This window comes from Phoenix dactylifera, chromosome 7 (assembly GCF_009389715.1).
Source record: "Phoenix dactylifera cultivar Barhee BC4 chromosome 7, palm_55x_up_171113_PBpolish2nd_filt_p, whole genome shotgun sequence".
Classification (NCBI taxonomy): Eukaryota; Viridiplantae; Streptophyta; class Magnoliopsida; order Arecales; family Arecaceae; genus Phoenix; species Phoenix dactylifera.
The window spans coordinates 4,180,268-4,203,398 of NC_052398.1; the positions used below are offsets into that span (position 1 = coordinate 4,180,268).

At 38.9% G+C, this 23,131-nt stretch overlaps 1 protein-coding gene and 1 long non-coding RNA gene across 2 annotated transcripts; one reads left to right on the top strand and one right to left on the bottom strand.

The window, feature by feature from the left end:
• Positions 1-244: 244 nt before the first annotated feature.
• LOC103702306 (transcription factor bHLH48-like) lies at positions 245-7,205 on the bottom strand. The gene is made up of 7 exons (XM_008784673.4): positions 6,312-7,205; positions 6,073-6,219; positions 5,908-5,973; positions 4,145-4,213; positions 3,821-3,895; positions 2,977-3,214; positions 245-635 (listed from the first exon to the last, which is right to left on the bottom strand). Exons 1-7 carry the CDS (start codon positions 6,855-6,857, stop codon positions 598-600), a joined length of 1,179 nt encoding a protein of 392 aa, XP_008782895.1. The 5' UTR covers positions 6,858-7,205; the 3' UTR covers positions 245-597.
• An 11,118-nt stretch (positions 7,206-18,323) lies between these two features.
• Positions 18,324-23,042, top strand: LOC113462424. The gene is made up of 5 exons (XR_005512612.1): positions 18,324-18,497; positions 19,792-19,894; positions 19,988-20,129; positions 21,285-21,420; positions 21,671-23,042. It is a non-coding gene; the product is annotated as an uncharacterized LOC113462424 (long non-coding RNA).
• Positions 23,043-23,131: the final 89 nt, after the last annotated feature.

Genomic DNA, 23,131 nt, shown 5'->3' on the forward strand with positions numbered 1-23,131 from the left:
AGAAGCATTAAACTTTGTGTTAGAAAGAATCTATCCAATTGCGAGAAATAACTAAGCAGGTATACAACTGGTGAGACGAGAAATAATCAAATAGCTACTGCAGGCAATAAATACTAATAGCTTGTTATCGTCCCGCATGCCATAGTTTATATAAATTTGTTGAAAACAAAACATATATATGATCTATGTTTCCTTAAACACTGGAAATTTAAAAACAGCAGCTCATGATGTTGGTTTCCTGATCTAGAGTACTGCTCAGTAATAACTTTATTATATTATATCTTTATGGCAAAAGCCACAACACTTCTGCTGAAGATCATGACGCGTTGTTTTGCATTCTTTCAGAGTCGGAAATGTGTTTAAATTGCAGCATGTGTATCTGCCGTTCATTTGAGAACACTGGAAATAAGACCGACAGGGATATTATATAGTAAAATTAGAGTTTTATCATATTCTGCAATTAATGAGCAAAGAGCTAGTAACTAAAGAATGTGGAGGTAGCTCCCTTGCCTTCAACTCTACTCAACCTAACAGTAGTATCTTCGCTATGTACATCAGATGAGCATACTGGTAATATGGCGGCAAACCACAACGGCTTCAGAGTTCCGTCTTTAACTGGTTGATGTGCAGCGATGCTACTCCAGAAACAACAGAAAGAGAACATGAAACAAGTCAGCCAAGTTAAATTAGAAGAAATTGAATGCTTGTAAATATCTCCACACAAATTTCTTTATACAGTATGAAGTGCAAGCATGCATCTTCAGATATTGAAATTTGTAGAGACACTCATAAATGTAAACATCAACAGATCAATTTTCATGACAATATGGTAACAGGACTTGCAGTAATCATCAGATTGAGATGGCTATAAACTTACACGCAATTACCAGTATCATAACTTCATTGGTTATATGGTTACAGACATCTTAAGGGATATAATTAATGTCAGTAAGCAAGCTTCCAAGTCTTCTTCCTATTTCATTCCGTAACTGATTCTCGAAAAAAAAAAGTCAGCCAGGTATAATATCTGGCACAGGACCACAAAGATGAGATAAATTGGATGAAGACAACCCCAGTACTCAGGCAAAAGCCAGCAGCAATAATTCACTAGAGGCATCATGTAGACATACTTGCAGCAGCAGGAGTTCTGAATTCTGGTCCCCCATATAGTTTGGGTCCACACTATGTTTTATGAATCCATGCATTACTCTGGGTGGTCCATCAAATCGCAAAAACACTTTATAAAGTATCGAAGTTAACATGTAGCATGGGCCAACAAAGACTTGAACCCCTTTTCAGAAATCATCTTCAAGGCCGTAGAGATCTGGACCAACATGCACTGCACCTATGCTCTTTCTAAAGCCATGCATCAAGCCCGTGGAGTGTATGTTTTGAGTCGTATTAGGGGATCTTTCTTTTTCTGGTTTTTGAGTGAAAAAACAAGGAGTGCTAGCTGGGAAACCTAAAAGGCTAATTTGGTTAAGTAGTCTGCTGAATAGCATTTTTCTTAGTAGCTTTAGATGTGAAAATAGTAGTTCAAACATTTGGGGGAAACAGAAAAAAGACAAAAATCTTATAAATATTCTTTTAAGTGGCTATACAATACAATCACCTTAAATCCTAAGTTTGTCTCTTCCCCTGAACTGAAGGTACTTTCATCATCTACCATACTCGCTTTAGGTTTACATAGGCACGTGGGCAGGTGCCTTTCTAGTTCAGAACCAAATATTTTTTTTGTTACACGGAGGGATCAGATTCGGTTTTGCCAGGTGAAGTAAAAAAAGGAATCTAACATGACAAGAGAGCATGTGTTTGTAGGTCGCTAAGTTTCTCACTCCTTACTAGGTTGTCATTTGCCACTAAAACAATGGATGAGAGTAACAAGAGAAGCATCGTTTGAGTGAAGATGTTAAATCGAGATGTTATCTGATAATATTATACATGAATCTGCTGCAGGATTCAGAGATTATCAAACACCTGTGGACCCTCTCAAACATGTATGGGTAACCACTTCCTAACTTCTCTAACGCTCAACAGCGAAACTAAAAATTTATTAGACAGTCTGCAGAAGCAGAAGTTCTTCAAGAGTGTCTCAAGGGACTTAGGTGCTTGGAAGGGGCCGAAAAAGCTAAACACAGACGTAAACTCATAAAATCAAGGTAATATTCAAACTCAACTTTCACCGTGTGTCCGTGTGTCAAGAGAAAGCAACCGGGGCTTTAAGTGGTTTAAAGAGCTGGCCCAGAACCAGCAGTAACGTAAATTAGATAGATAGATTCCAACAGTGTAAATAGACTTGTATGTGAGCTGGTTTGCACCAACCTCAGTGTTAGAACAGCTGGCCCTGAGAAAAACAGTGTATAAGTGCAACATCCAATGAGAGCGAGGGTTGATCAGCGCAAGCAAAGCACATGGCACTAGAAACAGTTGATTGAGGACTTAATTTGGAATACGAGCTAGGAACATGAAAATAACACCTCAAGGGGCAAGGAAATGGAGTTATGCTCGGCAACAAAAGACAGTTGTACAAGAGATGGCGGGGAAGGACCACTCGGAAGAAATTTGAAGTGGCGTGGGAGCTTTGAAGGGCAAGTAAATGCGACAGCCTCACTGTTTCGACCAATCATTAATAAATTCGGGCCCGACAGGGAAAGGAAAGGCCAACCAATCTATCAGCACCGCTGCAGTGAGGATTTGCAAGCCAGCGGATCTCCAGTTGCCCAATACCTGTGCCTTCTGAATAAATTCTATAGATTTCCCAGTTTCATGTACCACTTTCCCGTTTCTACTAGTATTCAGTACTCGAAAAAGTCTTTGTAAAAATTAAAAAAAACTCATTAAATAACTTTCTGCTCTCTTATACGTAATAGTCCACTATAATGGATTTTAGATTTGAACATTATATTATAACGAAGAGAGTCAAGCGGATCTAAGTATTTCTTTTTTCAGTGGGGGATGAATGATGATGAGGCCTACCGGAATTGGCGGGCTCGTAGCCCAAAAGCGAGCTTCCCGGGTTGAAGAGGTGGGATGGATCGTCCCTTTCCCACACGGACGGCATCTGATGCGGGTGCACCGAGTCAACATGCCAGATCTGCTGTTGCTGTAGCTGCTGCTGCTGCCGTCGACCCCCGTTTACCGCCGGGGCCTCCATCCACGCCGACTGCTCCATCCCGACCCCACCCCGTCCATTGCCCACCGCCACACGTCCACACTGTGTCCCAACAACCAAAACACCAGATGTCATACTTATTTTTTAGGGAAAAAAAAAAGAAATGAAAGAAGGAAAGAAAGCAAAATCCCGTGGATTCCACTGGGAAACGTATTTGGAGCAGAAATATCCGCAGGATGACTACAGAGGGGGGGGGGATAGGGATAACAGGGGAAACTTGTGTGAAAGTGGATATCGGCTATATTTTATTTTCGTACGCCAACTGTTTCGGGTTTCGGATTTCATGAACGATTCCTTAAATGGCAGGACACTACGGACCTGCTTGTCTAAAACGTTCTGCTGGAGCCAGTTGTAATTTAGTAGCGAAATGGCGCAGCTATGTGCCCGACAACGGAAGGGAAGAAGGGGATGGAGTTAGCGTTCAGGATTCGATCCGGGAAGTGACAGCGGCCGTCCGTTCCACGGTCGGAGGTAACAAAATTAAATTAAAGGTGGCCCGCGAAGATCCTTACCATTATTGGTACTCTAGTAATTGCTGTTGTTTGACAGCACTGGTGAGGTGCGGTGTCATTTAATTTTAAGATTGCGGCATGGGATTCAGAGGAAGAGAGGGATAGGGAGCAAAGAAAACGGCGACCGAGGCGTTACCTCCGCCGATAAAAAGCTGTCGACGCCGCTAAAGTCGATCCTGGGGTTCACCGCTGCCAGCCTCATCGACAAGAGCTGAAATCCAAAAAGAGAGAGAAGAGTTATCATTACTAATAACAACACAATCCATCATTCATTATTTAATAAAACAAAAGATAAGAGGAAATAAAAACAAGAAAGGACGACATGAATTCCCAATGCAAGTAGGGGGTTTTTGGTAAATTCGACGAAGCTCGGAGGGGGCGGCCTTTTTGGTAAATTCGAGGGAGTGATAATTTGGAAGGCAGAGAAGTTGGGGCTGGTGGTGGGATCGTAAAGACGCACCTCAACCTGCCGTTGGAGGGACTGTACATGGTTGATGATTTCATCCAGCACTAGGGCCGTACCCGATATCTGCACCACAAATTGGAAAGACGAACATTACTTCCTCTTTTTTCCTCTATGAACTACAAGTTATGATCTCATGGCAGGTCAAATTCAAACAATTTTCAGAAAGCTTAAAAAACTACAACAAAGCGTAATTTAGGAAAGAAAAGAAAGACGGAACCAAGAGTCCATTATTAGCTACGCACAATCTTGCAAAGCTCACCAACGCACGCTCAATCTGGACTTGTGTTAAATTAAAAACGAGCTTGACCACAGCTCAAGTAATTTTGAAACCTAGCATACGCTGTCAACATAATTAAACTATTAGCTCCGCTTATCTATGTTTTCATATCATGCTCGTTGCTCAATTTTAACTAGTTTTTTTTTTTTTTTTTGCACGGAAGGTTAACTGGTTCCCTATCTGGTTTACTACTTTGGGAGCGCGACACCCCATAACTAAATAACAGAAGCGTCAGTACCATCGCCAAAAAGAGTCTTAGAGAAGATGTTTGACTTGATATATAAAATTTATATCAATACAATAGACTATTTAATTTTTTGAATTGCATCAGCCTCAGGGTGTGATGTGAAAAAATCATTTTATAATGATTGGCAGGGAGAACCTGTATCTGTACCTGTGTCAAGAAAAGGAGAAACCATTCTAAAATCCAGAAGGACAGCCCAAAAAAAGCTCTCCAAATAACACCATCTCGCCTTTGCTTGCTTTTGATTTTGAGCTGATTCCAATTGAAGACCCGACACCATAGCGTGCGATCCAAGCCAACCGTTCGTTAGGTAGGCCAAACCGGACTCACGTGGCTTCATTCGATCCCGACCGTGCAACCACCGACCACCCAAACGAGCCCCAATCCACAACAAATTTATGAAAAGATTGAAAGTAATATAGCTAAGCTAATCCATCCTGATCGTCCAATCAGCACATCTTCCAAGATAAACGATTGGGATCATCTACTTACTAAAAAAGATAAAATGGGATCTGAAAGAAGTCCTAAAGTTCATATATAATAAATAATTTTTACCGCACCACCCCTCATTAAGACCGACCAAATCGTATCTTTTTAAATATCTTTAGAACTCATGCTTCCGGAGGGTACGAAGCTTACCAAAAATTTATACTTTTTTATAATGTCACCCAGAAAATACTTAAGTGGCTTTGGAATCTATTACTTTTCTCACAATTTTCTTCATGCTTCCAGACCTAATTTGCATAATTACAGTGTACTGCCTTCTCGTAATTGAAGCTCAATTTTCACATAGTAAACTAAACTTTTGGCCCATATAAAATTAGAGGATTAGACTATACAAAAATATAAATGCATTCAATTAAATACAAATAAGAGAAAAAAAATTTTGCTCGAATTCATCAGCAGCTAGTAAAGTAAAAGATTAGGTTTTATTAGTGTGTCAATATAAAAAACGAGCATTTTAAGAATAAAATTAGAATCATTTACCTAGTTGATGGAAAATCAATTTATCCATCTTTTGTGTGGATAAATATTTCTCTCCACTTTATAGAAAAATGCCGTCCCTAAAAAATTAACTTAGCATTCTCATTTTTCTAAAAATACGAATAAGTTGGTCAACAAAAAGGTCCGACCAACTTTCCCATGCGTGTGCTTAAATTTTAACAGCAGAGTGGAAGAAAGTTGTTTGATAGGGGGAGTGGTTATATCAAACACAGAGGAAAGAGAGAAACTAACCTTGCTGCAGCCGGGGACCAGTTCTTGGAGGAGCTTCATCCGAGCATTTATTTTTCCCCTTCGCGCCTGAAAGAGATAATTTAATTACATCAGTACTTTATTTTAAAATAATTAGGGGGAGATACTTTAATTAATTAAGGAACATCCGTTAATTAAGGGGATTACTCTCTCCGCGAGGCTGTGACTATCCGTGGCTTGACCTCGACGAGCTCGGACGTGCACGTAGGGGAGCTTATCACCGCCGGTATTGTCCTCCGCGACCTTCGCGCTCCCCTCCTCCGCGCTCCTGCCCTTCTTCGCGGGCCCTTTTACCTACGAAATTCGAGAAATGCAAATATTTCGTTCGCCCCTCAGCTCGAAATCCCGGTTACCAGAAACGGAAACCCTAAGAAGCACTTCGTTACCTTGATGCCTTTCTCTGCCTCTTTCCTCTTCGCCGGCCGCTGCGGCCGCTCGCCGGGGATTGGGCAGATCGGCTGGGAGTCGGAGTCTGGAGGCTCGGCCTTGGGCTTCGGGGAGTGGTCGCTGGAGTGGGTGTGAGACGGGACGGAGGCCGCCTCCGGAGAGTCCTCGGCGGCGAAGATGGAGAACCTCGCCGCCCGCTCGACCAGGGAGGCGTTGGAGGGGAAGGTCGGGGAGCAGCCGGATGGGAGGGTCATGACTTTGGGATCCCTCAGCCGGAACCGCCACATCTCGCAGCCGCCGGAGGCGGCAGGGGAGTCTCCGGAGTCCGGGTCGTGCAGGAGCTCCACGGCCTGGTTGGCCGGAAGGCCGAGAAGGGCCGTGAACGAGCTGCCGCCGGTAGCCGGCGGGGGCTCGAGGCTGGGGTGCACCGTGTTTTCCCTCATCAAGCTCTGGATCTCCTCCTCGAACCGGAGGGATTCCGCGATTTCCGGCGTGTAGGTGCCGGAATTCCCAGATCCGGCGCCGGAGCTTCGCGTTGGCTCCATGGATCGCGTCAAAACCAAGCAGATTCCCCCCAAATCGAGCGTCAATTCCCCAAACACTAGAAATTTCAGCAACTCGCTGACCCTGATTTCCTCGGAATGAGGAGATGAAACACCAGAACAGCTCCCGGGAGCGATCGAAACCCTAGCGAGAGAGGAGTAGGCCGAGAAAACCAGTTCGCTCCGGAGAAAACCCGGCCCTGGGATGGGGAAAACGCCCTCGCAAGCAAACGTGGTATTCCCGGCGGAGGAAATGGCCGCTTAGTGGAGCTACAGAGCACTATATAAAGAAGGGAGCTCTTCGTCTGTCCCTATGCGCCCCTCTTCTTTTTCTCGTTGCGGTTTTACTACCGGAAAGAGTCGCTCCTGAAAGCAACGTCTGAGAGCCGTATGAAAAGGTTGCAACGAGAGGGATCAGAAAAAGAAGCGGAGAATATGGTCACCTGCGGTGAGGATAGGAGCCAGTTTAACCTTTTAGGAACGGCAGTCTGTAAATTACCCAATTACGCCCCTGCGTCCTAATCATATTTCAGCTAATAGTGATTGCCTGATTGTCACCATCATTAGTGAACTAATCATAAAGTCGTTCCTTTCCCCATCAAACGGTTCGTCCGCTTACCCGAGTTTTGGTGGCGGATAGCCGTTCAGTTTGAACAGCCGGTCCTGCGACCTCGACCAAACCATCCTCTCCTCGGGACGGATGTTGAGATCGATTTTTACTGATAAGATGAATTAACTCATTAAAATTTACCACTTAATCATAGGCTAACCATTCAAATCTTGCCACATGACCAATCCAAAAAGGTAAGTGGAGTCCTCTATATTATAAACTTTCTCCGGATAATAACTCAGCCATAATGGCTATCTAAATTTCGTGATTGAAAAGGGTAGGTAAAATATGCAGTTTGTTACCATATCAACCAACATACTGTCCAAACTATTTATGAATGGGCTCTGGTTGTTGTCTATATATTACATCCTCAATAGCTTATCAAATAAATTCTTTTTCAACTCTCTTATGCTACCTCTCTTCCCCTCATATCTTTTCAACATCGGGAGACATGCAGCAATTCCATCCAATCTCTTCAATCTGGACGATAGACGAACCGATATCTTTAGTGACCTCCACTAACACAATATCTAGATCGGACCGATTCTCAGCGGCAATAGATGCTATTCGATCCCCATCTATCCTAAACCATGCCGTTCTTGTTGTAAGATCCCAACTCCAGCGCCTCGAAGAGCTCCGCTCTTGACAGAGACCATAAGACACGGACCACCGCCACCGTCACCACCAACAATGATAAGCGCGGCCAAGGGAGGCAAGAGGTTAGCTTTCATGCTTTCCTCCCATCGGCTGGGATAAGAAAGGGTCGAAAAACTGTTGACTGGTAGGAGAAATCAGTTAGCTATCTTGTATTCTAGACCATCCATCGTCTAATGAATGGCTATTTTTACGTGTTTATATGGAGCTTACAGTGCACGGTAGCACTTCCCTGATTCTGATTTAAATAACCCTCATTTGCCCTTTAGTTTAGTTGGGCTCAGTTATATTGATCACCAAAAGCTAAACAACATCACCAGAAGATGTTTGTGAACTTTTATCTATCAACTAAAAGCCGCATTTTTTTAAACAAGAGATAGGCTGGCTTTAGAAGTGCAACTCTTACTTTTTCTAAAAAATTATATGGTATTTAAAGTTATAAAAATGGATTTATATTTTTTTTCTTTTTTTGCAAGGAAGAAATGCATCTCTTAATCAACCAATGAACATTTCATGTGTAATTATAAATTTCTTGATTACAGCTAGCATTCTAGAACCGCCTTCAACATAATGTGCTAATGATTCTATCCACTTCTTGGCTTCATCTAAAATGTTTTCCACATTGTTTTCCATCAAAACACTCTTCTGAGTTAAAAGTGGCAGATCTCACTCAAGAAACTTTTTATCATCATATTGCTAGATGAAGAGCTACAAATAAATTCAAAGCTTTCCATATAGAGCTCGTCATAAAACTTTTTGACCTAGTTATAATGAACAAATTTAATTAAAGAACTATAGTAAATTCACATATGAATTTTTAATATATATATATATATATATATATATATATATATATATATATATATATATATATATATATATATATTAAAAATAAGAAAGGCCCACTAGATATATTTAACTTAAGTAATAATACTAGTTATATTCAAGTGGGCATATAACTTTTTTCACATCTTAGAAAAAATTTTAAAAAAATAATGTTAATTTTAACTTGTGTTAATAAACCTTTCATTTTTTGCCTTATTTACGTGTTTCTAAGTTGAGTGATTCACATTATATGCATTAATTCTAATATTGAATGCTATGATATTGAGCGTAGAGTATTTGCAACACTACAAAAATATAAACTCCTAGTATTCATGTGGATGAAAAGAAAGCTCTAAATCAAATGCTGATAATTTTGTGGACAAAATATTGGTTGGTGTAGTTTTAGTTATCTAGGTTAATAGCTTAATGCGTCTCCACATTGACTGAAAAAGGCTTTCTACATACGAGTAACTTATTCTGAAAAGATAACTCTAATCGTATCTATAAGGTTTGAGAAAATTAGTAGCGGAGATCATATAACAAATATGGAATTGAAATTCTTCAGTTTGATGGCTCTATGTCTAGGATCTATCATATGAATTTTTATGTTGATATGATCCATACTGTAGGTACTTTATATGCCAAAACAGCTTCCAAGGATGGTGGAATGGGATCCAAAGTTATCGGTTGTTTTGCAGCTTCAAATATCATGCATTCTACAAATCATTCACTTCCAATCCTCAAGTATCTCCTATCTCTGTTCACATCATCAAATTTGAGTTTCTATTCTAGTCTCTCACACAATATATTCTGCAACTTTAAAAAATTAAATATTATATATATATATATATATTGGAGTTTTAATTAAAAAAATAAATTTTCTTATTCTCTAAATTTTAGTTGTTTTAAATGCTTTAAAATATTTTTTTTTTGAGACGCCTCTTTAGAAGAGTTGTGATTCTTCAAAAGATAACGCTGATTTCCGAAAAAATATGGTGTTTCCGAAACATGACATATCTTCGAAACTATCGCGTTTTTTCGGTCTTTCAGATATAGTCTATAAATAGACTTCTCCGAAGTTAATCAAAAAATAATCCAATATCTCTCTTTCTTACTGGTACGATATCTTCCGAGAGTTTGTTCTACAACAGAAGTTTTTTTACTCTTCAACTTTTTATTTTCTATCTTATTTTATTTTATAAGCATCTAAATGAGTTGGACGAGTCAAGCCTCCACAGTGATCGTGCTCAAATCACTACAAACCTCTACTTAGAGAGCGAATTACGTTCTTAGGATAATATATATAGCAATTTTAATCAAAATATTTCTAACAATATATATTTATTCTTCAATGAAATGGGTAAACACCAACCTTAAATAGACCTAGCTTGCGAAATACTAATATTTTAACTTTCTAACTACTAAACCTTGAGGCAAAAAACAATCCAAGCCCTCTTTGTCATGATAAGTATTAATAACAACGTAAAATTTCTCTTCCATACCAGAAGTAGCGTGGCAAGTTATGGACGGATAGGAACGTAAAACAAGGTGAGCTCACCGGACGTTAACTGAATGCCTACCAGTCCGAGGAAAAGGAGGACAAGAAGGTAAGAGAAGAAAAGAGAAGAGAAAGAGGAGACAAATATGGAGGACAAGAACAGAAAAAAATACTAAGAAATTAAAAGTTTTCGGAGAACGGTGTTTTTGGAGGACGGGGACTGCGGTCTGTATGCCGACCAAACGCTGTAACTATCTTCATACAGTGGTATCTGTATGGTGAGAAGCAACATCATGTAGGTTTTTTTAAAGTTTTCTGCATGAATACCTTCTAAATATCAAATTTTATAAAATATCCTCTCAATATTGATATTAATATATATATATATCCTCATAAAATACTTATTTTGCTATTCTATTTTTTTTGCATCTTTATTTTTTGCATATGTATTTACGTCATCTAATGGTAGATGTGCAAAAAAAATTTATAAGATGATTGCGATGAAGAAAAAAAATTAATTTTAAAATTTTATTTTATTTTTAATTAAAATATATATAAGTTTTATAACGGTGTTTGAACAAACGTTGTATTAGGGTATTTGAGTAAAAATAGTATTTTATAAAGTTATAGAAATAAATATAAATTTGAAAGGATATTTATGTAAATTTAAATTTTAAGGAGGATATTAATGAAAAAAAAACTTTTTTTTTTTTTTGGTAACTGTACGTGGGGCTCGCGGGCGGTGGGGGACCGAGTTCTCGTCGTTAAAAAAAGCCGACAGCCTTTTTCTAATCCGCGGCCCGACACGTCATTTTCTCGGCATTTATTGGTTCAGGCGTCAGATCCCTACCGTCCGTTCCACTACTTTTCGCTTCGACAACGCCGTTTTCCCGTCACGACGCCGTTTGCACAATTAGTTCAAAATGCTGTTTTAATTAGATGAGTATGGAGGGTTAAATGATAGTGATCGCTAATCCTCTATGATAGTTAATTTGACGAGGTGATGCTAAATAGATTTACTTGTGATGGTCTTAATTTGGAGTTGTGTTCTTTTGGGCTGCCCAAATAGAGTCCTCAGACCCTAAAATTATTGTTTACAAGTATCATGCAAATGTTGGTTGTTATTTGGTCTACACCTCATTTGATTGAATTGTTTATCATAAAAATTATTGATACCTTTACAAGAACACGTATTCATTTCTGCATGCATTTTATGCCTATAAATAACATGTAATTGCACATTTGTTTTATCCGACATAACTTAATTATGATAACTATTTGATTCTATTTTAAAGCAGACATTATTTTTTTCAAAGCAGATCCTAAAATTTACTTTTTTATCAAACTACACTAATTATTGCAAATGCTATTCTTTAATATGATGGGCATACGACAAGGTAAATATTCATTATGTGTAATAGGATTTGGCATATTTTTTCGATTGCGGCCTATTTAGGTTAAAGAGGTATTTGATCAATGGTTACACTATTATAATTTGAGGATCCATGTCGGGTTCTCAATTCGAATGAATTTTTTAAAGAAAGTATGCATGCCATATATATATATAAAGGTAGATCAAACTTCTCATTTTTACTGTTATGTAAATATGATATTTGTATGCCATGATCATATCTTATAAAAAATAACAACAACCAACAAAAGCAAGCTCCAATCTTGTCGAGCCTCTTCTGATTAAGATCTCGTGCATAATGTGTCATTCTAGATCCACTTACCTAGCTCTTTTCTCCTAGGTTCTATCTCTCTCCCTATTTATTCAAATAATCAAATTAAAGAAGACATTAATACAGTCTTTGAACTCCATTTCATATAAAAATTTTCAGTTTTAACATAAATAAAATGAAGATAAAGAAAAAATATGCCTAGCCACAGCCACAAAATATTCTTCCATCCTTTTAATAATGTTATAAGGGTCACCATTTCAAAATCCAAGTCACAATCAAAGACGTTCATATTTGGAAAAATGCAATAGCATCACCTATCATCGGTGTTTTAACATGTCTCTTAGAAATTAGAAGCAAAGGTAACCAAGCTAACCTTGGTTTGGCAAGTGATCGAAGATATCCAAGTAAAGTGTTCTTTCTTTTTTCAAAGATCTCATATAACGTGATTAAATGTGCGCTTGCGCTAAACTCGTGGAATTAGAGCAATTCAATGAAACTTGCATGGTTATGTCCATTAAATGGATATGGCTAGATGCAAGAGAGCTATAACATTTTCATGATTATGTTGATGATAGAAAGATATAAAAAACAATAAAATATCTACGGCCATCTAGAATTTATTTAAATAATAAATAAAGATGTAAGTAAATAAATAAATTTAGATCAATAAATAATAAAATTCAAGGTTTAGAAGAATCTTGGTGGTAGAGGCATATCAGCAATCTCTAGTCACCATTTACTCTCATAAAAACATCAAGTGGAGAAAGAGAAGCATACCATGGTAGATAAAGATAGAGGGGGAGTATGGTTGAGACTTTCTCCCCCCCCCCCCCCAAAAAAAAAGGAATCCAGTATCCATGAAGGGATGCATTCTCTTATTAAGATATCCTTATGATTTAAAAAGGCACTTTTCATCACATCGACTCGGTAAATACATGCTATTTGTGAAATAGTATTTCTACAAAAGACGGAACTTTGAAAGTTGAAATGGAACTTTTCACTTTGTAAGTGTTTGGAACTCTGGAAATAGCCTCAACGGCTACAAAAGATCTGGAAAGTTTGAATTAAATAGACTTACGGGGAGTTAAAATTCTAGCAATCTCTACGTGTTTCAAAACTTTTCAAAGTCAAAAAAATAAATAAAAATAATAAGAGTTTTGAAATGACATTTAGTATGCAAAGACTAAAGGTGCACTTCAACTTTGAATCTTCACTTAGTGTAGACTAGGTTTCATATGAAAGAAACTATAGTGAATCAAAGCTTCTGACTCGGCTTTTATAATTCAAACTTCTGCCAGCTACACATATACCATAAGACTTGCCCAATTCAAGGTGCGCATTAAAGGTCGTGCCACCAGTATCTCAATTCATGGGTGATCTAGGGTTTAGCCTAAATATATACCCACAGATAGTGCTCATCACTATCATACTCATTCAGATGATTCTTCAAAAATTTCCTCGCAATTAAGCACTTTATGGAAATCCTATCGCGGACTCGTTCGGTGCAAAAACTCTCCATGAAGTTCCATCATAGTTAGAGCGCAAGAAAACAAAGGGAGTTATCCAATCAGCTTGTTCTTATCTATTGAACTTTCTGATATGGTCAAAAATATTTGAAAAGTTTGAATTTAATAGAAGATATAAATTCTAATAGACGGTGATAGTGGTTATAGTTGCGGTGGTATTCTCGTACCAAAGAAGGTATTATAAATTACTGAAGAAGGTAAAAAAAAGTTTTTTATTTGTATTTTACGTATGAAATTCATCAATTCTGCATATTTTAATCATGTAGCATCATACAAGATTATTCAATACAAGCACAAATAGCAATTTAGACAATAATTCGACACAACCATACTATAGCAATTTAGACCGTCAAATAGACACCCAACTTCATAATTTGGTCATAGGCCACCGGCAATGGACCCAACCCTGGTCTGGTTTGAGTCATCATCCAGGTTTCAGGCATCATCCAATTGGCTTCCTTTATGCCAGGCTAAGAATGAATGCATTTCTGATAGGTGGTCCCCAGCCGTCCGTCAGATGGATCTTCGGAATATCTCGCTGACCAGATTCTCCGCCCATGGACAACCGGACGTACATAACTTTGCGCAGCTGGAACGAGGTGGGGACGGGGAAGCCGTGTGATGGACGGCCCAGATCAGCCTTGAGTGCACCCATCGCAAGGTGATCAGAGAAGATTCGGTGGTCCCCGGTGTTCTCCATTGCGCGGGAATCTGCCATCTGGCCGGGCCGTTCTGCCGGGCCTCGACAAGAAGCCGGCAACTGAGACAGCGATAACATCCACATACGATACGTTGTACCCGCGAACCGTATATCATCGCAGGAAGGATGCCCATTTTACGGTCACGATCCGTATCCAGGCAGCATCTGATCTCCGCCCGATGTGCCTGAGCGCTGCCTGACCCAGTGCTCCGCTCCCTTTTATCGGTTATCGTGGGTCCAATGCACCAATCATCTGGGTCTTGTAGAACAGGGTACACCTTTAGGTGCTGAATGAGCTGTCGACATGTAATGACGTTGGAAGCAATCTTAGACACTAAATGATGTCAACGGAACTGCATGAATCATAAAGGTTTTTCTAAGACATGCAAAGAAATGTCTCTGAGAACAGTGCATCCATATTAGCATATCTCCAAATGAGTGATACCAATATGATGCGCTCGGTCTCATAATTGTTGTCTTGTTTATGATTGAATCATTGCAACGGAGGTCGAGTTTTACCAATTTTAACTACTATTCGATAGATTTCCAAGTGCGATATACGATGAATGAATGTGAGAGTACTTTGCTAGTTATCTCTCTTTCTTTCTAATATGCAAAACAATAATAATAATAATAATAATAATAACTAGGCTAGCAAGAAATTTGGCCAAAAATGAACAAATTCATGTCATTGGGATCAAACCTAATAATTTTATCAAATGCACTAGTTGGTATTTCGAGCAAAGTTTAGAATTATTTTTATTTCTTCTATGATTAAGATTTTAGACCGAACTACTATAGCTTGGATCCATTGTTATTTGGGTTACTATTTTTATGTATTTTATTCGATCATCGTATATAAGTATATGTGTGTATATATACTCACTGAGTTAGCACCTCCTATCGTCTCCTAGTGATGGTTTATTAAAAATATCAAAATTCTTATATCTGATCCCGAATCTAATTGTCCGCTCAACATCTTTCTTTAAGTGCATCTATGATAACCAGATATTTGATCAAATATCAGTTAGGCCAAATAAAACTGTGAAGCCCATTGAATTTAGGTTATCTTTAAATCAACCACATTTGTAGGTGGTGGAGGCCTTGTCACGTGACCAATCCAGGCCTATTCGGCAATCACATGAACCAGCCCAAACCGGTAGTGGGTTGGTGACACGTGACCACGCCCTTTTCGTTGTTCGCCGTCTGATATCCCCGACAAAACCCTATGATGCGACGGTGGAGGAAGCCTTTTCTCATGGTCCACTCGGATCCACTTCAGCAGCCAATGCCAATCAGCACAGCTATGGCTGTTCCCCCACCAGCCTCTTAATCGCCAAATGGAGAGTCCCCATCATGTCCTGCTGTTTGTCTGATGATAAGACCCCTTATCCTTTAGCTTTTTGATGATCCAAAAGGCACGATTAGAATACCCCCCACAATTTTTTTTTTCCATCTCAGTCCAATAATTCATACATATCTGACATAAATACATTCAATAAAATCAAAAAATAAAAGATCCTTATGCAGTCCTTCTTTTCCAACCCATATGGTATCTCCAGAATGATCAGCTACGTAAAATGCCACTCGATCCGTAGCTATATTTGCCTCTTTGAATACAATATATTCTGAAAAGCCATTCCACCGCTCATGATGGTATAAATATTCTGAAGCAAAGGGTGGTTTCTATTTTACTGCCTTTATTTTTCTCCTTTTGGTGTTTTTTGATGTCCAAATGATGGTGGCACTTTGTGAGTTTTTTTTTGATTTGATTTACTTCATTTCACCAAATAATGATGGACCTATGAATCATGATTCAATCAAGAGCTGTCATCAGGCTTATAACGTCATCAAACAGCCATAGTAACAGTGTCAGGGTTTTGCCGTTGCAGCACAATATATTTAATGGTCTAATAATGAAATGACCAATATATCCGCATTTGTATTTCTATAATATTATAACATATAAAAATATTGAACATAAAATACTAATAGAGTCAATGTAGCATCTTAGCTTTTTTTTTTTTTTTTTTTTTTCTAATACTAGCTGTTGGAAGAAAAATGGATCGCCCCGAAGCATGTGAACGCATCGATAGCACGTGACTGAAGGCGCCCGACCGACCAGGTGCTCGACTTCGAGGCGTCCGACCTGGGCACCCGACTTCAGCATTCTTGACCTTGGAAGCCCGACCCCACCATTCACCTATTGCGGTCCTATCCTTCTGCAGCTCGACCACGCCTTGCTACCGCTGTCAACAGTTAATGCGCAAGCCTCTTCGACTCATTCAACAATTAATGCGCATGGCCTCCGTAGATCTCCGGCTCACTTAATAATTAATGCATGTGCTATCCACGGATCTCAGGCCCTCCATGGCAACCAGTTGACCCACTCGGCTATGTCCGATCACCCACGACGACTCATTGACTCCAGCCTGATTTTCCACGGCAATGCATTAACTCACACGATCGTGCTCAATCATGACGGTAACTCGTTTGCCCCGTCACATCATAGGTAATCTTGTGCTCCTCTATAAAGGAAAACCTCTCCTTCTTAGAGAGGAGGCTGAAACTCTAAAAAAAAACTTTCGGTGATAATTTCTCTCCCTCTACATAAGATCCCCCTCTGACTTAAGCATCAGAGAGCCGGCGCCAGAAACCCGGCCACCGGCTTCTTGCAGATCTTCTGAAAGACGTAGTCCGCTGACGGACCGCCACCGCCATTTTTACCGGAGCTCCTTCTTTTCAGTCAGTGGTCATCCTCGGGTCCAATTTTCAGTTACACTAGCTGTTGTAAAAGTGATGAGCATAGAAAACAGTCAAATGTTTCGGAGCTTTACCCAGAGAAGTGCTGATCATGATATTATAACGTGAAACAGCTTTACCTTGAGTTTTGACCGTGGACATTGTACGGCAAACATCAGTTTTGTCATGACGACATGACCACGTTATAAACCCCAACATTTTATTGAAGAAATTCGCCTAATTTTTTCCCTTGAGATTGGGTGTGGTACATATTGTTACAGTGGTGTCGGTGCCCCCAATGACGACTCTTCAGTAAATTGTCAGTAACATGTCCAAGCAGCCATAAACTTGTTATGTGCATCCAATTCAAGCTCAGCTCCACGCTTCATGTTAGTGGATTTTGCAGGTCGAGCTGGGGCTAGATGCTCTTTCTTTCTGTATGAGCTGATGCCAGAGAATACATCAAGGCGGCGGACGACAACAACACTACTATATTTGATTTCTCCCTCTATGAGATTAGCCCGGTGCATTGGAATGTTAGAAATGACTCAAATAAGCTTGTTTCCGGCGCAGGCACTGCCAATTATTTGACATTTCGATCTCCAGCGCGGAGCTGAGGACTGTCGGAAGGGCCTCTGTCACACGCGGCGAGTACTACGGGCCAGCTTAATCATCTTGGAAGGTGACTCGACCACGGTGATTAGTTGGATCCAGAAGGCTCCAAGGGGTGGTGGTATGGACCATCCCTTACTCCGAGATATCTGAGTGATGGATAGGGATGGAGAGACTTTTCAGGCCAAGCATGCATTTAGAAAGGCTAATGAGACTGCGGATTGGGTGGTTGCTTACGTGGCCCATCATTCCGGAAGTACCATGTGGGTTGGAAAAGGAGAGTTACTTCGGGCACTCTGTGATCTTTTGTTTTGTGATTTTATTGAGTATATTCGTTCATGTACAGTATGTTTTAGGAAAAAAAATAGAAAAAAAAAAAAGGCTTGTTCAAGTGTGGAGAGCTATTGTTTGAAGCAAACTTATACCCTTACACCCATGCCAGGCCGAACCCAACCCAAGCCTTTTTGGGCTCAGCATATGACCCAGAATCATGACCCAAGCAGGTGGGCTTTCACCCGCTAACAGACGAAGGAAAGCCCCAGTTTCCCGTTTCCCCACGATCTCTTTCCCTTTGCTTTTTCCGTCGTTATATTATAGTTTCCTCAGCCCGAACCCGTCCGGAGGGAAACGGGGAATCGCCGGGAGCTTGGCCTCTCCCGGCGAAACGGTAGTCCCCTTCCTCTCCCTCAGTTCTAGTCCAACCCCGGAACCCGAGCCTCGCCCCCGGGCCCCCGGCTTCCGCCCACCGCCGGGTTCGGTCCTCCTTCGAAGACCTCAAAGGCCGGAGGTTTATGGTCAGTCTCCTCTTCTTTTTAGATAAATTTTTAGTAAGAGAATGTGGGGAGTTATATTTTATTGATCTAATTCAGTTTCTTGCAACTGATTGTCGGATATTCATTCACAGCAGCACTCAGTAATAATATTACTCTTCTTTCTGATTTCATGCCATTTTTCAGTCTATATATCATGCGGACATGCGGTGATGAAGTTTTAGCGAAGTTTGATGAAAGATTGAAGTTTGTGCGTGCAGATGGTTTTTAGGATGTTTAGGGAACTTTCTACTATGTTTAGTATGAGTAATATTTAATCACATTTTGTACTATTGGATTGGAGTTTGAGTACATTTATTTTTTAAAATAACTTTGATTTATAGCTGCATATAAGGTACAACAGATCAGTTTAACTAAGGTACACCATATTGTATTAAACCGAGCAGTACAAAATATACTGCATTATATTATACCAGTATGCGGTATGAAGAACATACCGACACTTAGTACAATGAACCGGCTCCATATCAGGCATACTGACATAGTAATAGAGTGGCACTGGTATTGAGCTCAGTACCAAGTTGATGTACCTTAGTTTTTTTTTATTGTATATTGTGAAAGCCATATATTTTCCCGTGCACCTTGTTTTTTTTAGGTCCTCACTCTGCCTTAAATAGATACCTACTTATTTATTGATCGAGAGGATGGTGTCGTAGGCACCATCCATTTTCACTTGAAAATGGTTTTCATTATGCTAATGCATCAAGAAATCAAGCTAAGAAACTTATCTATAGGCAATATTCCTAATTAGAGATGGAGTCTATGTAGAATGGAAAGGGTGGGGTGCGGCTAACTGTTTGGTTTGTTGTTATTTGTTTGAACAAAGCTCTATCAGTCCAATAATCTTAAATTGTCCCCTAGTTTGCTGCTTCATAACTCAATATGAGAATAAGACTTAAGTGATCTAACTCTAATAAATCTCAGCTTCTGCAGACCAGACTCTCTAGAAATCAATGATGCATGGCAGCTGTTACAGAATATATGTAGGTTGTTCTGAAGAAATCCAAACTGACTGGGTTAGCTTGCTTGAGCTTAACAAATGAATAGTGATTTCCAAATAAATGTATATGAAAGCCAAGCTAGATGGTTCATGACTGATGTTCAACTGGAATTTGAATTATATGACATGTTCATAGGTGATGTTCCACTGGAATTGGAATTATATGATGTAAACACTGGGTGAAAGCATGCAGCTCCGTTTAAGCAGTTTTTGTTGCCACACCAATTTCTTTAGTTCATTTTACTTGTTTTTTGGCAGGTTGTAGGCCTGGGGTAATCTTGGAGGGCTGCAGCAAGAGTTGCTCTCGCTAGAGGTGCTTCTGTTCTTGCCACATAAGAGTGAAAAGTTGGTCTCATTAGAAGTATGTCTAATGATGATTGAATTATCAGAAAAAAAAACTGTTCTTTTCTTTAAACCTTCTAATAACCATGATTTTTTTTTTTTATGATTCCAGAATGATCCTCAATTTGAAGAATATGCTGATTTGCAAACAAATCTTTGTTATTGTAATGATATGCTTTGCGAAAGTGCAGACAGGATAGTTGTTTCCCTCGAGTTCTCTTGAGGAGTATGATCTTTCCACTTTGCCGCACTCTGTAAGCTCTCCTGACCCCTTTTCCTTTCTCATTTTGTTGTTGTTGTTGTTGTTTGTGCTTGTTACCGAAGATGCTGCGTCATAATTTTTATTGCTTGTAATAAACTTTTCTTGTGCATACTTAAATGCATTTCTGCACGGCATATGGCCTTGACTAGTATCTATCTATGGGCGTAAATGCTACCTCAGAACCCAATAGTTTGATCTGATTTTATTTTCTAATAATCAGATACAGGTCCATTTTAAGTCTCCATAACCTTAACAAATCCAAGTCTGATTCTATACATAGGATCTGAATCCTTATCAGATCTAGCTATATTCAAATCCAAGAACCCAATAACCAGATACATATCATACTATATACATATATAAGAATATAAGAATATAAAGAGGATTGGCTACGTGACTTTCATTAATTCCTTTTCTGCATATTTGGATATGTACTTTTCTCCACCCTCCTTACACCCACTGCCATGTGAGCCAATTTCATTTCTAGCACATCAAATATAGAAGAACTTAAATTTGTTCCTGAAGTGATTGGATTTTTCGAAACCAACCATTCACTCATATTAGTTGTTATGCTTGTTATAATTAATACTTATCAAGTTATAAATTTATTAATTCTAATGAATGGTTGAGGAGAATAAAAATAAAAAATATATTATGAAAAATATAAAGATAAGTTCATGTGCTGAATCAAACCTCAAAAAACTAGAATCCAAACACCAATCCAACTATTAATCGAATTTGGATTTGAATTTGAAGCTTACTCATTTTGATGGGTCGGAATGCAAATCTGAATTGGACTTGCCCTGTCAAGTTTGGATGTGGATGCATGGATCTGACCTAAGTCCAACCCATGTACAGCCCTATATTTACCATGACTATTACGCTGGACTTCATCTGAAGAAGCTTGCATTGTCTGATCATTCAGCCTTCGTAGGAGAACCGCGATTCTTAAAATGAACCCTAGTGGAAGTGATGTCACATGCTGGTTTAATTTTTTTTTCCCCTATCGGAAAAGGTAGAGGCAGATTATGATGTGTCACTGGCCACATAATATCGGTTTACTTAATCTATCAAAAGTGGATCACTCCATATCTTAAGCATAATACTGTTGATAAAAGGAGGTTGCTTTGCTATTGTGAAACTGCAGGGAAGGCAAGTGATTGTCAGATTTGGACTTTGCAGCAAAGTTATTGCCTCAAAATATCAAAGTTTTGTCAGTGACTGGCACAATTGGAAAATCTGTTGTGACTTCATTTTCTGGACAGATCTCTTGTCTTCTCCGGGTACTGAAAGTTCTCTCCATTGATCATTTGTTACATCTTGTAACAGATTCTATGTTGCCAAAGAAAAATTTAGAATGCTAGGTATTAAGATCTCATGCTTAAATGATTCAAGTCATTTACCTCAATTATATTTCTAATGGATCTTGCTTCATTAACCATGCTAGAATAAAGTAGGAGCTCATATTATGATATTGTGTCTATCATTCTTTCATTAGAATTGGAAAATAATTGATGCTATATTTTTTTGCAGAGCAAGCTATAGGGTCTTTCATAATCGTAGACCGACAGACAGGGCATGACCTGATAAATTTCTTGGGACAACATGGAAACTAAAATTGACGTATAAGATGTCGTCATCACAGCACTTTGACATCCATGGAATGCAGCATGATATCCTGATCTTTTTCTAGCCATGATATAGTTTATCTAATGCCCTTAAAAATTTATTTTGGCCTACATTTTTTTAAAAGTTGGACAGTTAAGATCTAAGCTAGGATTTTAGTTGTGAATGAAAAGGGCTTTCTTGAAGTATAAGGCTAGGGTGTGTGAAATGTTCTTGTATAACTATTAGGGGAAATGATTTGATCAAATCTGGATCACTGAATGTTCATTGAAATTTTGAGTTTCATGGTAGCTATCCAATATCAAGTCTCTCTCTCTCCCCCCTAATGTCTATGGAACCTCCTATCTCATTGTGATCTGTTTATATGAATATGTGTGATATTCACAGGAACCACCAATTTGTTGTTTGTTTTTTTTGATGTGCCACAAATGTATTGTCAACACAAAGAAAGAATATATGCTAGTTTAATGAAGAAAATCTTGAATCAACTTTTTGTCATAAAAGATATATGTATGCTGATTCCTTCATCTCCGTTTGAGAAATTGTTGTTGGTGCAACATTTCATCCTTGTGTTTTGATATCATGGTAGGCAATGAATTGTGGTGGAAGATCTATAGGGTTGTATGCATATCTGTTCATGTAATCTTATCAATGGTCCAATCTCTCTCTCTCTCTTTCACACACACACACACACACAGATACTCCCTGGCTCGTCTGTTCATGTAATCTTACTTCCCCACCAAACCAAGACCGAAAGCTAATTCTCTGTAAAAGATTAGAAGACAGACCAAATCCCATGGAGTTCAAAATGTTGAATGGCCCTGGTTTACCTTGCATTTCCCTTGCCATTGAGCTGTTGGGTTAGATCTGGCTAGATTTCTAATATTTTTTTTTCAACAGTATAAAATATAAGATTTTAATGTAAGAAAGTGTGCCATTTAAGATCTTATTAATCCTTGTAACTTACAGATCTTCAAGCAAGCTGAGTCACTTTGGGTATTGTATGGAGACTTGAAAAAAAAATAAACTGCAAAAACTTGTAAAATAGGGACTGCCAAGTGGCTGAATTGGCCTGCTGGTCCATCCAATAGCAATTAATAATAAATTGTATATATGAATTAATGATTGGGAAAAATAACATAGTATACACTGTATTCATATGAACACTCCAAATTTAAGAGTAGAAGGTAACATAGTATCTACTTAGCATCTGAGATATATTTATACAGTACTTAAAATTAATTTTCCATATATACTTCATTAGAGACTATAGATAGTTTGCCATTTGTTAAATTATGTTAATAGTTCAGGACCGGTAAAATAAAATATACCTAGAACTTTTGTTACTTTGTTTGAAATTTGGCATTC

What these genes read in the sequence shown, in the direction of transcription:
- LOC103702306 (XM_008784673.4), bottom strand. Translation starts at nt 6,857, where the DNA reads ATGGAGCCAACGCGAAGCTCCGGCGCCGGATCTGGGAATTCCGGCACC. An exon ending in GTCACAGCCTCGCGGAGAGA is followed by an intron (nt 5,974 to 6,072) that starts GTAATCCCCTTA and finishes TATCTCTTTCAG; the next exon opens with GCGCGAAGGGGAAAAATAAA. An exon ending in CCCTCCAACGGCAGGTTGAG is followed by an intron (nt 3,896 to 4,144) that starts GTGCGTCTTTAC and finishes TTTGGATTTCAG; the next exon opens with CTCTTGTCGATGAGGCTGGC.